The sequence below is a fragment of the Protopterus annectens genome, chromosome 2.part0, assembly GCF_019279795.1.
Source record: "Protopterus annectens isolate FY-2018-M chromosome 2.part0, PAN1.0, whole genome shotgun sequence".
Lineage (NCBI taxonomy): Eukaryota > Metazoa > Chordata > Ceratodontiformes > Protopteridae > Protopterus > Protopterus annectens.
The window spans coordinates 291,014,232-291,028,236 of record NC_056728.1 but is presented as its reverse complement, the minus strand read 5'-3'; the positions used below and the strand labels follow the sequence as shown (position 1 = coordinate 291,028,236).

Here is a 14,005-nt window from a genome sequence, read left to right as displayed (position 1 = left end):
GCGTTTATGCTTAAGAAGCACTAATATCTGATTTAAAAGAAGTAAGCATGTATTTCAGATTGTAGAGCATACTTGATATGTAGCACAGACGCGTTAATAGTTGTAGTTAAAACAATCGGATAAAAAGAGAGGTTTATAATATAGATAGCTGTTCTAGATGTGTTGAGTTGACCCCTTAAGAGTATGACCATGTTCTCGTGCAGTCACATTCTTCACCCCGTTTCTCTGTCTTGGTTTATTTGTGTATGACAAGTACTCACTTTTCCATTTATATGTGCTATTCGTTGTTGTACTGCCACCGCACTTCCGAGAAAAAAATTAGAGAAACCACGAACTACTTAGCTGCACTTACACGAAGCTCTCTAATCTAAGCGACGTGACCGGACTGATGAATAGTCTTGGCTCCCAGTCACATGTTTATGTGCTGCGCGAGACGGGGAACTTTGTTAGAAGAGGTTAATCAAGTGTCCTCTTGTGCTTCCATGAAAAATGTGCCTGTGCTGTCTGCACCCTTCCCCCCTCTAGGCAGAGTGGGGACAGTTGCACATTCATAACTTCTAACCGCATTAACAACTGGAAAATAGACCTTCATATTTTTGCATCATCACACCGATTCCAATTCTCTCTTGCTGTGCTTGTCATTCTAGTTATTTTCCCTTGTGCTCTCACCATAACCAGTTGAGACCTTGATCCTCGCGTGACGTTTAGGCTTGAACTGTAACAAAATAATTCCTTTTAAACGGTTGGTTGGGCCTGACATGCCCATCCCCCACCGCTTCTCCAGTCTCCAACAGACCACTTTGTACTTTCAATCCATCAGCAATTCAGTACAGCTATTTGCCGTGAAAGGCAAGCCAATTAAAACTAGTGCTGAGCAGTCCTGTTTGAGACCAACTGACAGAAACTGAATTTACGAAAAAAAGAACGCAAGGGCTGTAGAAAGAAGTGTTTATGGACGGGCTTTATTTATATTTATTAGTAACTGCTGTGTAAATGAACGCCGCATCTCATGTTACAGTGCGTTGGTTGTATTTTAAATAGTCATTCTCGCCTCCCCATGAAGTTATCAATTCACTATTATTGTGTTGTCATTTCAGAATGATGTAAACACTGTCTATACTATTTACTGCTCTCGAAAATCTGCCCCCAGCAGCTCTGGCAGCCCTGGAGACCTGTCAGTAAACAGGCAGTGTGTCACATCCGGATGAGTTTCAAAATCCAGTCCAGATTTTCATCCATTTCTCTCCCCAATTTAACCCACTGTTGGCATATTCTGTCTTGTTATGGGTAGACGCTTCTGTACACAGCTTTCATGGGACTCTTGCTTACAGCTCAGGGTGGTTCACTGAAATCTACCGTGGGAAAAAGGAATGCGAAGTTGGGGAAAATATACTCTAGTTTGCGTTACAGCCTGTTGATGCTCGCATTTCAGACTGTTTGTGGCTATTTTAAAGCATCAGCATTTGGTTTGAGGTTATTAAAATGGGATGGAATGTATCTAATGCCCTGGCAAAGACGAAGCGGTTGTGATCGGTTAACGCTTCTCCCTGTCTCGTGCCGTACATACCGTTAGGGTTGGTCACACTGTGGATATTGGGTTGTCCGTTTAATTTATATAGGACATTTGGTGTCGTGGGATTGGAAATATTTATTGAAGGAACTTCAGAAACAATGGTGGGGGTCCCTGTTGGTTCTGACAAAGAAATGAGGATGAAACGAAAAGTACTAAAGGTGAGTGAAGTTGGGTGGGGGAGGGGCCCATCTAGTAGCACTCTGCTTTAGGCTTCTTGGTCTGTGTTGGCGGTAGTACGTACAGCAGCAACATCACTTGTGGTCAGGGAGTTCTTCGTTTTACACATTATACTGGGACTCGTTACTTACAGTGTGCTACCATGCTGTACTTTTTATTATTCTCTGCGAGCCTGCGGACACTTGTGGTGGCTGACTTTGCTTTTATGTTTGAGGATGGTCTATACCCGCTGTAAATGGTAGGGTGTCGTTCTTCATGGGGATACTTTACTCGATTGCATTCTCTGTTGGAATTATTGATTCGTTAAAGGGACAAGGAACCTTTTGTGTGATGTTTGTGTGTTAAATTTGTGTATTTTAAATGTTCTTCAAAGTATGGCTTGCAAGAAGGGACTGGATGTACATAATGGGCATCGAATGTGAAGTTTTCTGTCTGCATGAATTCTTAAAATGTTTATACAACCTGATTTTTGCAGTTATGTATTTCTTAAAGTAATCGTTTGCCATTCTTTAGCAGAGAACCGTTGAAGTATGGGACAAGGCAGGAGTGAACCTTCAGCAGGACTGCATATCATGCTTTATTGAGAGCACTTGGGGGGTTTAAATAACCATCACGTTCCCGGGCTTGGTCCCTCCACACAGGGTGGCAACAGTGTGGACTTACAGGTGCTGCCACAGTTCTGCACACAACCGATTAAAAGAGAGGAGGGAGGCCACCCCAGGAAGAGCTAAACGAATGTCCTCTCCTCTCCAAAGCGGTGAAGTTCAGTGGATTTTACTTCCAGAGATCTCATCTTCAGGATGTCAGTGAACATTTCCACTGCTGGGAAAGGTGTGGATTCAAACGCGGTTGAGACTTATGATAGTGGAGATGACTGGGAGATAGGAGTTGGGAATCTGATAATCGATTTAGACGCCGATTTGGAGAAGGACCGACAGAAATTCGAGATGAATAATACTAACAGTACCGCTAAGGATTGTGGTGGTCTGGCTACTGCCACCGGGCCGGGAGCTGCGTCCGTCTTAGCTGACGGCCTCAAATTTACTTCTGTGCAGCCCCCTGCCTCTCAAGGAAATGCCCACAAGGAGACGGGTAAATCAAAAGTGAAACGGAACAAAAATTCAAAGGATGCTAATAAAGCGCTTCCTTCTGCTGCCTTGTATGGAATTCCTGAGATCAGTAGCGCTGGAAAGAGACAGGAAGTTCAAGGGCGCCCCGGAGATCCGTCTGGCATGCCTTCAGCTATAGGACAACAAGCTTTGACTAACCAGAACGGGCCTATTGTCTCTTGTCCCAAGGGCAAAGAGGATAAACCTGCAAAAAGTACAGGCAATAGGGGCTCAAAGCGAGATAAGGAAACTGGCAAGTCGAGGAAAGACAAACATGAACTGGGGCATCTTGGGCCAGCTGGCACACAGAGCTCGGGCACGGCTCATTTGTATGGATTTGGGACCAAGGGCCCTTTTCATTGTAGCAGCACGATGGTGGGAGATGTAAGCAAGAATGCTCTGGAGGCTGCTATACTTGGAAATTCTGTGATTGTCAAAAAGGAAGAGGATGAGGAGGACAGCATTTCAAGGCCAGTTAAAAAACTTAAAACAGAGAAGGTAAGAAAACTAGTTGTGAAATATTTGTTGCAAATGAATGGTATGTTTCTATTTTTATAGTAGTGTTTTTTGTGCCTGTGTCTCCCCCAGCTTAAAACACAAGTAAGTATTAGGTTGAAGGGAGCCTCCCTGCCCAGACACCACAAATGTGTCTCGTTCTGCTGTGATTCTTTCTGTCATGGTGTTTGGTTATCAACAGTAATGCTTTGCACATTGAGTTGACGGTGATAGAAGCCACTTCTCTTGGGACTACTTGCAGAGTCTTGTACATTGAGAGCTGGTGCCACAGCATCTAGTTTGGGAATAAGTACAGTGGTAATCTGTTGGTTGCTGTCCTGGTAGCCTAGCAGAGAAACACTGGTCTTGACCCAGAAGGTGGGAGGTGCTTGTGAGAAAGTATTTGGCAACATCTGCTGCCGTGTGTTTAATAATAATAATAAAAAAAACAGTGTACTTGCTGCAGCTTGGTATGCGTTTTTATTAGTCTTTGTTTTCTGACATTGTAAAAAAAAAGCATCATTATGAAATTTGAACACAAGTCATGATTATATCCAGGTACATTGAGCCCATATGGGTATGCATTGTATAACTAGTTCAAAGTTTGCATTTTGCATTGGTGCTTACTGTGAATCCATAATTAAACCAGTGTATTTTAGAGGAAGAGGCAGGGTCCCTTTAGAACATTTTTTATTCTAGGGGAGGTGATTAAATTTTGGGTATTTGAAGATGTTGACAGAGCTGGTTTCCCAGGTGACTTTCAGTTTTGTAATGTATGATCCAACTAACTTGAATAAAATTTCACCTTGGGAAATTTTGTCTAGTAATAGCCCTTTGCTATGTGACACACAGCCCTGTCTTTATGTAGGATTTTTATATAAAGGACTGTCACATTTCAGATCGAGTGGTCATTATAGAGGTTTTGGGTATATATATTTTTTTAAGTGAGGCAAATACAGCATTATAACAGAGTGCTGTAAAAACTAAAGGCTTTTTTTGTCTGTTAGTCCAGTTCCATGACCTGCAATAGATTTTTGCTTCTGTACTTCATTGCGCAGACGCTGCTGCAGAAAATTGGTTGTATTTCACATTTGCGCTTAGGAGAGAAAGTTTACTGGGTTTATTCTGTACTGTGATGTTTGATAATAGCACTGAAATACACACAAGCACGTATTTATATTTAATTGAAATGTGCTGTTAATTTGCTGTGTGAGAATTTTATGTGTCTGTGCTTTCTAATGCTTCCTTTCGTCAGTAAAATGCCCTTGGCATATTCTTGTGATATGGCTACTCTTGTGAATAAGACAACTGGTGGAAAAATTGATTACACTGGTCAAGAGAGGATTCTTGTCTGATTTAATGGATTTGCTCCTTCTGATTTGAGCTAGTTGAATAACGTATGGATATTTTGTGTTTTGTACTCTGCCAAGATTTTTTTTCAGCAAACTGTACATGTACTGTGTTGTCTGCAATAAATGCCAATAGTTTTGCAATGGCAGGACTTTTAATCTAGTTTAAATATCCTCCGGATACATTTTCCCAAATCCTTTTCTAACAGTGGTTCTGCTTAAGGAATTGGAGCCATTTGATTGGATTCACTGCCTGTCTGGAATGTGGGCGGCTCTGCCCTTTTGCACCCCTTAGCCTTTTAATCTTTCAGCCAAATGTTCACATTCAACAATTTTGTTTAACTTGCAGCCTGTACATTTCAGTTTTTCAAAACACTGCTGCCATGGCAACAGAGAGTAGTATGTGGCATGAGTGAGTTTTTTTTCTTCTTAATTTCATTCTCCTGACAATCATAATATAAATCCTATGATGAATGACTGAATTAAATCATTTGTCTAGAGACAAACATTTTCTCCAGTTTAGTTTGCTATTTTACTATGTGCCACTGAAGTGCTAGAAAAAAACGTGGTCACATTGTTTCAATTGCAATGTATGCTCTTAAATACTATCTAGACTTTTAGTGTTTATTATTGATTGATGGTGTCTTTCATTGTGTTATTACTGTAGACATAGCAGGCATAAACTGGTCAATGTCAATCCTGTTTTAATGCACTACTTTACTGTTTTTGGTTCATGACGGACCATAGAAAATGATTACATTTTATATTGTACCCTTTTTCATATGTGTATGTGTGTGCTTGTTTTCCTTATTACCCTGACATCTTTAATGCAGAAACCACAGGCATGTTGTAGAACATAGCTCTCCCAGACTATATGAATTGAATCAAAGCAGACTGTAATTATTGTGGGGGTGGGGTTTGTGTACTGTGTTCTTTCAGGGTAGTTTGGTTTAATTTCAGATGACATATCTGGTAAAAATGAAATATTTGAGCCCAGACCTTAGCACTTTGTGGTGTGTGTGTGTGTGTGTGTACACGTATACACACACACACACACACACACACACACACACACACACACACACACACACACACAGAACATAGACACTGTGATATGTTTCAGTATTTAAATGATACCCAGTGAGCTATTGCAATGTCAGCAGTCTCTTGTGATGAACAGTATTTTGACTGTGTGAAATTCCTTTGTAAAATCCAGTTCCTCAGTATTCAAATTGGGTTTGTTGTTAGAATATTATGTTGTAGTTAGAAGTGCAGTAGGACTACTGAGGCATCTGTTGTAAGGCCTGCACAAAGAGTATGTACCGCAGTTAAGGCCATTTTTAACTCTGCTTGCCCCCACCCTTTCTTTCAGCATCTAGTTTCAAGGCATAAAATGGAGGTGCATCATTTTTGTTTTTGTCGAACTGCAGAATGCTGTATTTTCTATTTCCTGCTAGACTTGCACAGATTCGGTTAAACATGACTGCATAGTACTTTACAGCTTAAGATGACTGCCTGCAGAAATTCTTTATTCCTTGAGGCTGTTTTTCCCCCTTTACAGTGGTAGAACCATCCCTATGTCTTACTGCCTGTTGATTTGCCCCACCCCCTCACGAAGAGATGCATTATGTGGTTTTATGTCTTATCAATTTCATCTGATATGCAGTGAGATTTCTCCAGGCCATGCAGTATGTACAACTGCTGCTGTTTTTTGATGACTTTGGCCAGTTCCATGTCCAAGTAACCATTTTCAGTTGATCTTCTTTGGCATGCATTGCCTCTTTTTTTTTTTTTTTTCTTGGGTGGTAGTGTGATCTTTGTGGACTATGCTTTCCTATTTATGCAAGTTTTATATGAATATTGAATCCCCATGTCTTTCCCATTCTGCATCTTTTTGATGCCTTCGATCTTTTTTCCATCAGTTTTTGTTTGCATTGTGTGATCCTGAACTGGGGTGGGGGTATTATAGCTATATATTGGACCTTTAGAACTATTCAAGACTTGCCAGGTGCAAACCACTGCCTGCTTTCCTATGGTTATTCATCATTCTTTCTGAAATGGTCTGTCTATTCAGATTATCTAAATGAAGCTGCTACTTTGCTCTTTATACCCACAATTAGAGCAGTTAGTCTAGGTCTGATGCAACATTTTTAAGATCCTACTTTTGCAGTGATACTTCTCCATATAAATTTAATAAACTCCATTATTGAAAAGCTTCACAGTTTCTTTATCTTCTGGTTTCCTTTGTACCTATCTGGGCCATCTTTTTTAACATTTTCAGCATACTCAGTAAAGTGGAAGACCAATTCCCCTCCCCCCATTTCTCTCCTGTGCTGTTTCATTACTGCCTTTAGTTTGGGAAGATCAGTGATTCCCAGAGAAGATCTTCATCTGTGTAGGTAAATGATTAGATTAAAATAAGGAACGTTCTTAATTGTACTTGATGGGTTTGGCCTGTGTCAAAAAGGCTTCCTTTGACTAGTTCCCTGTGGGGATGAAAAGTAATGACTGTTTTGACCACTGCCTTTTCTTGGCCCTGATCTTAATTATACGATATATAATGACTGTCCTTTACTGTTTGTAACTTTCTTTTCCTGATTCATTATTTTAATTCTGCTTCTGCTTTCTCTTTAAGGGCTTCCCCAAAGTTGGTTTATTCTGTACATTTTCTTCTTTTGATATCTTTGGGATTCTGTTGGAATTGCTGCTTGTTCATCTATGTACAGTAACATTGTAATGTCCTGATTTACCTTGTGTTCTCTCATGGTTCCCTTCACAGGAAATGACCAAGTGTTGTCCCAGTATATTGGCTGTCATTTTCTGTATTAAGTAAGAGTCTCTACCTAGGTTCATAGGTAGGTACTAGGCTATCGGCCCTAGGGCCTATACAAGCCTAGCCAAAAAGGTACCCTGGCTTTCGCCACCCAAAAAAAATATTTTCCTGTGCCCCTGTCGAGCAGGCAGACATTTTTGTGCTATTTTTGGCTGTGTTCAGGTGGTTCCAAAGATCTTAAGCACATGCATTACCCAATCATTAGTAGGAAATGTACTTCTTTCCTCTAGTGTGCATGGTGGATGTGCTACAGTGTTTGTTCAGTGTAGAAAAAGGGGCAGAAAGGTCATTAGCTCTAATTAAGGAACCAAGGTCTGTTATTTTAACAGCATGCTGTATTGAGAGCTACATGGAAGCTTCAGTTGCTGAAGGCACTAATAACCACCGGTCCCCTGACAGTAAATTCTGCTTCAACTTCTCCAGTTCTTTTTTTTTTTTTTTGCAGAGTAATACAGCCACTGCATTTTCCCTACTGTTGTTTTGAGAGAGAGAGAGAGAGAGAGAGATATGCTGCTATCTTTTTATAATTTATTATTGGGGTGTGTTTGATTTGTGCTGGTGGCGATGTTCAACTGTGAACTTCTGTTAACCTTCTAAGATATGTACAGTTAGACTTAATACCTTATATGCTATGATCTTGATCAACGTTTAAGTAACTGTCAGCACTGCCCCACCCTCTTCAGTAAGATAATGGTTGGTATTGCAGCCTGTGGAAAGTTTGCTCTGAGTAGTTGACTGTTTAATCACAGCCTGAAGCTGCTTGTTATTTTTGTGTGCTCAGTGGAAATACCTCATTCCATCATGCAGGTATAAAAGTCCTGGGTCTGACTGCCTTAAGCTTCTGCATGCATTCACCATTCTCCCAGAATATTCCTGTAAAAGGGAGTTGTCTTGGTGCGCCCTACTGGTTAACATATATACTGGAATACACATGTAGACTCGCGAGCGTGCATGCTATGCTGTCTGTTTTGAAAACATAACAGTAGAAGTTAACACTGACATAGTAACTGTTTGAATCTGACTCAAATTATATGACCTTTTATCCAATCTGCAATTTTGTAGGACACACTTACTGAAAATGTGCCATGGATACCTCAATAGAATTGTTTACATAATCATTGTAGCACCTTGTTTGCGCAGTTCAAGTTGCTTCAGCAGTATGTTTTTGTGCTGGATTTGACGACTGAGCATCGGGTGTCTAACAGGAAAAATACAAAGCTTTATTTGAAATTGGAAAAGACTGCTAGCTTTGCATCAAGTTGTGTTTTTCTGAATTTAGGATAACTACAGAATATTTGTTTGGCTGCTTGTGAACATTGTACGTGTTTGTCTGTGCTCATCCAGCAGGGAGGCTTATGATGCTTGTTAATCTTTGCTCTTGAGCTATTTTCTTTTATTCTTCTTGTATCGTTTTGGGCACTAAGCTCCTGGCTCTGGATAAGCCATCATCCGTCCTTTGTTTGAGGTACTTTACAGCAGCTAATGACTGGTCTTGTGCCTCAGTGAGATAAATGACATTATCTCTGAGTAGGCTGACAGGAAACAGACATGTTAATGGCAGAGCTGCAGGAGGCCTCTCCCATTGGCAGGGGCTTGTGGTTATGATCGTTAACACATAATGCAGCCCTGTTATCCCAAGAGTGCCATGGTAATTAGCAGATATTTTATACTCCAAATCCTAAACCATATTTAGTCTTCTTTATTTCATATGCTGAGCTTTAAAGTTGATTTATTATGGAAGTATGTGTGTTTAGTAGTACTAGTATTAGCAGTGTGGTTGCAAACACTATCTGGTTTTCATATGCTGAGCTTCAAAGTTGATTTATTATGGAAGTATGTGTGTTAGTAGTACTAGTACTAGTATTGGCAGTGTGGTTGCAAACACTATCTGGTTTTGAAACGGCATCTTTGATTGTGAGTACTTCAAAACACCATGTCATACAATGCATGTCTTTCAGTTATTACTATGCACCTTTTCCTCCCCTATCTGATTCATACCCTTCTTTCAAGTGCCCCTCGTGCAAATGAACCTTGTGTTAATGTCTTTCTCCCAGATATTAGTTAATTTTGTTTCAGCACAGAAATCCAACTGGTATTTCATCGTGTCGCATTAAAAATGTGTTTCAGCTGGATTGCGTTTCTGCAGTCTGGGAAATCTGCTTTTAGTTTAAAAACAGGATGTGACCCATTTGAAAGCTGTTGACTTGACCAAAAGAATCTCTACTGAACAGGATGAAGTAGTGTGTATTTTACAGAGAAGGAAAACCATCTGTGTGGACAGATCATGCCGCTAGTTCAGCATTTTTTGTCCTTGAACAAATTCCCAATGGCTAAATTCTTCTGATAGTTATATTGGATGGGAGTGCCTGCATATTCACTGATTTGGATCCATTTGGTATAATAAAAGTCCCACACAGTAATTATCGTATGCAAAGCAGAACACAGTTTCCAGTCTACCATTACATTCGTAACTATTTGCCAGGGTCTGCTGCTTTGTTTTTCTTCACAGTTTACAATAGAGGCAGGACTGTTAAAAAAAAAAAAAAATACACATAAGGACTTCATCAGTACACGCTGCCGGGGTCCCATCAAAGATGATATGGTAATGGGAATGAGCCATGATTCCATCGCACTTGTTTTGCTAAGATTTTCAGAAGGATATAGGTTCTATTCCCCAATGTAATTGTAGTTTTACTTGCTTTATGATTGATGTCTTAAACAAACGGACAGTGTTTTATCCATGATCTGCATAGCTCGCTTAACCAAGAAATTTATTAATAGTGTTGTAAACAATTGGAAACAGTTTAATTATAATCTCTGTTGGGTTCCCTGAAGATTTGAAGCAGATTTGTTACTAGAAACCTTTTGCAGAAGGCAGCCCTAGCGGCCAGCTTCTTACACATGATTTATAATGTTCATAAAAAAAGAAAAATGCAATTTGACAGAATGTGTGGTTTAGCAGGGGGTTCTGTTCCAGCATATAGAATTCTAAATTGCATTTTTAAGAAGGAAAAGTAGTGGAGTATGTGTGGGCTGTATTTTGTAGTGGAGCATGGGTCAGTATGTGTGGGCTGTATTTTGTGCTGGGCTGCAACGGCTTGTTTAAAACAAAAACATTATGCCACTTAAACTTGGCATTTTCCTGCTGCTCTTGGGAGTGTGTTGCTACAAATGGTCTGGATTCCATTGTTTCTTTTACACTTGTTGAATTCATCATGCAGTTTTTAGTTTGTGGCATCAGATCTGCAGATTGCTCTGGTTCTGATTTGAATACAAATGTATATTTATGGGTGTGACAGCTAAACTTATTGGCTGGTCACATTCTTGGTTATAAAATGACAGAATATGCGGACTTCCAGATATCTCTTGTCCATTGATCTGTGTCCTGTCTGTTTAATTACTTAATGTGCTGCCATTTGTCGAATGTTCTCGCACACTTCTCTCTGGATGAAGTGCATACTTTATCGCACAGCCTCCATCCCTCAAGACTCCCAGTTGTGCATTTCCCTTTGTAATATTAATACTGCAGGTCTCATTTTAATGACCAGTTGTTGCAGTGTTGGACTTGTGAATTGATACTCTCTCCCTTTGTGTGCTTTTCTGTCTGTCCCTTCAACAATAAATATATGCCTTGTGGCCAGATGTAGAGGCATGCCCCTTGTGTATTCCTGCTCTTAAGCAGGTACACCTGCCACACTGAGCCTTGAAGGTACCGTAAAGTTCACAGTCATTAATTGAAATTACCTATCCCTTGCTGGCAACATTTCGTGTATGGCTTGTTTACAACAGTCTTCAGATAATCTTGCCTAACTATTGTTACCCCATCTGTTATGTGTATTCTGGTGTGTTGCTCCTGTGGCACAAAATTTTGATATTTCTGACTTTCTAAGTAGGAAAAAAGGTGTATGTTTTATTAACTAGTTAGACTCACTGTAGCAGTTAGCACAGGGGAAAGCAGTATTGTTTTACGTTGTTTCTTACAAAGAATATAATTTGGAAAAAAAAATGTTTCTTCTGACCACCAGATTAATTTTCACTGCTGTCGTCTAAGGAAAATTTCCTTTTTGTAGAAAATGAATGATTTTACATTTCTGCTTCTTCTGTTTTTCTAAGAAAGAAATATTTCATGCCAAATGTTTTTGAATTTCATGGCATGTCTTTAACCACGCATTTGAAACAGTCTTTTTGTAGATGTTTTCGCCTATTAACCTTTTCTTGTGACAGCGTGAGGCTTACAACACCATGACACACACTGATTGACATGACTATTTGATGATAGGGTGACGTGAACTGTGACATGTTTTGCGATAACTGGTTAGGTTTTGTTTTCTAATGTGATATTCAACGACAACAGGCAGAATAAATTAAATAAAACATTTGGTGTTTGTGTGTGTGTATTTGCTATAGTTGCTGTTTCAAGTGGTATAATCCTGTTGTATGAAGGAAGCAGGGGTTAGTAACTGAGGGCCATCTATGGTTTGTCCCTCAAGGACAATAGAAGCTATAGCAGAACAATTGTTAAAAAGGGTTGCTTTGTAATGGTTGAACACTTCAGTACAGCATGTGTTCTGCTCTCTAATCCAAACTAAATAGTCTTGGCAAATGGAACAAAGACATGGCATTTGAGTGAAAGGTTTTAAAACTATTCAGACATAAATGCATGGATTACAATGTGGATTGACTGACAATTGGGCTACAACCCTTCCCCCACCTCTGTGTATGTAAGGGCTGAATGGGAGAGAGAGCGAGAGAGAATGCAAGAGGTTAGCAAGATTCCTCCCATCACCAGCACAGTAATTATACCTGGCTTCTGAATTATGGCTACATTTGGCTTTAAAGTAATGTTTTATGTATGGCCATGTATCTGTACTGAATACTGTATATGAATAGGTGCACCAAAACCCTGCTTTTTCAGTTTTATTAGTGATAATTCATGGTCATAAATTCTCCATGATAAGCATAATAAGCCACAGTTTGATCAATGCTTGGAAAATTAGTGTGTTTGTGGTTTTATATTTATCAGAGCAGTACATTTTTGTGTTTTACATTTCTTCAGTGGCTGTTTTTCATTTAAAATAAGTTTTATACATTGTTACTGTGGTAACAACAGTATAACTTTTTTGTGACCCCTTGTGCTTTGCCCTGATGAGCACTGGCTAGCAACATATGCTGCGTGAAATGTTCTTTAAATTATACGTTGTCTTACTTTTTATCTTTATTTAGCCCATTTTCAGTGGAGGCCCAGGGAGAAATGTTCCAGACACATGTCTTTGGAATGTGGGAGGAAACCGAAGCACCCAGAGGAAACCCACAAGACCATGGGGGGGGGGGGCATGTAGACTCCCCCAAGATGGCACCCCAGCTGAGAATCGAACCGGAGAACCTCTTGCTGTGAGGAGACAACACAAACTGCTGCATCACTGTGCTACTTGTTACTAGAAATGTAGCAAATGAACACATGCATTTTATGCATTTGCTTTTGTGCTTGCAATCCTTTCTTCTTGCCCCAATTGACTACCCTTAAATCATATTGGGACTTGACCTAAACCTGGGCTGTTTTGTGCCTGGTAAGACCGTCTGCAAAGTATACAGCTTTGTGTTACTTGGCAGATAAATTGAAAATACAACAATATTCCATCAAAAGTGTAAGTGAAATTAGGAAGTGTACAACAACTCTGCATGTAAAAATCTACTGCCAATCATTAGCGGACTGGAGTTCCACTGTGGCGACCCCTATCCGGGAAAAGCCTAAAGAGACAACAACAACAGAATTCTTGTAGCCATGCACTCCTCTTGTGCTTTCTCTCAAGCATTTTGTCACACCCACTTTTCTTTGAATTATTATCTCTAGGCTTCGTTTGGCTGGTATAGGTCTTGTTCTCTTGAAATAATTTTTTAAGATTAATTTCCAGGACTTTGCAATTGCTACTCCAGTGTGATCCAGTTTAAAATATAGCTAGGCTGTCACACATAGGATAGCAAATGTGAATAAATGGTATTCTTGTTTCTTTATTATCCAGGATGTAAACATCACCATTTAGTACAAACCAAAGTACTAAAAAATGAAGCAGGGTTACAGATAGGTTATGCAGAGCATTAAGTGAAATAGTAAGTAGGTTTTCCTACTGGCATGGGGAGAGGGCTAGTCTGGTAATTCAATTTTACTCCTGTCTTGTGCGACCTTAATGGAGTGGACTGCTGCGTGCCCAGGTATAGAAAATACATGTCATGTTTGAGATTTAGGCTTCACATTACCTTCAGGTTTGTAGTCATACACAGTATTAGTTGGTTGTTTTGAGCTGCCTAAGCTGAGTTTTAGGTTGATCCATTTGTTTCTTTACATGTTTATGGTACTAGGTCAAAATACATTTTGCTCACATAACAGGAGGGACAAGCTGATCCTTTATTACAGATGAAGCGTAGGCTCATCCTTGACACACAAAACAGGTTGCATGCAAATCCACCAGGT

General features: G+C 39.8%; 1 protein-coding gene across 8 annotated transcripts in view; it reads left to right on the top strand.

Annotated features, from left to right (window-relative positions):
• Window positions 1-14,005, top strand: part of ZNF608 (zinc finger protein 608) — a 191,111-nt gene that overhangs the window by 380 nt on the left and 176,726 nt on the right. Inside the window, exons 1-2 of one of the 8 annotated variants that reach the window (XM_044060781.1) lie at window positions 792-1,731; window positions 2,264-3,357. In XM_044060781.1, coding sequence (XP_043916716.1) covers window positions 2,551-3,357 — 807 coding nt within the window. In that variant the 5' untranslated portion in view covers window positions 792-1,731; window positions 2,264-2,550. Of the gene's footprint in view, window positions 1-791; window positions 1,732-1,785; window positions 1,989-2,263; window positions 3,358-14,005 lie in introns of those variants that run through there. The other 7 variants (XM_044060780.1, XM_044060777.1, XM_044060773.1 and 4 more) reach the window with 7 other exon arrangements.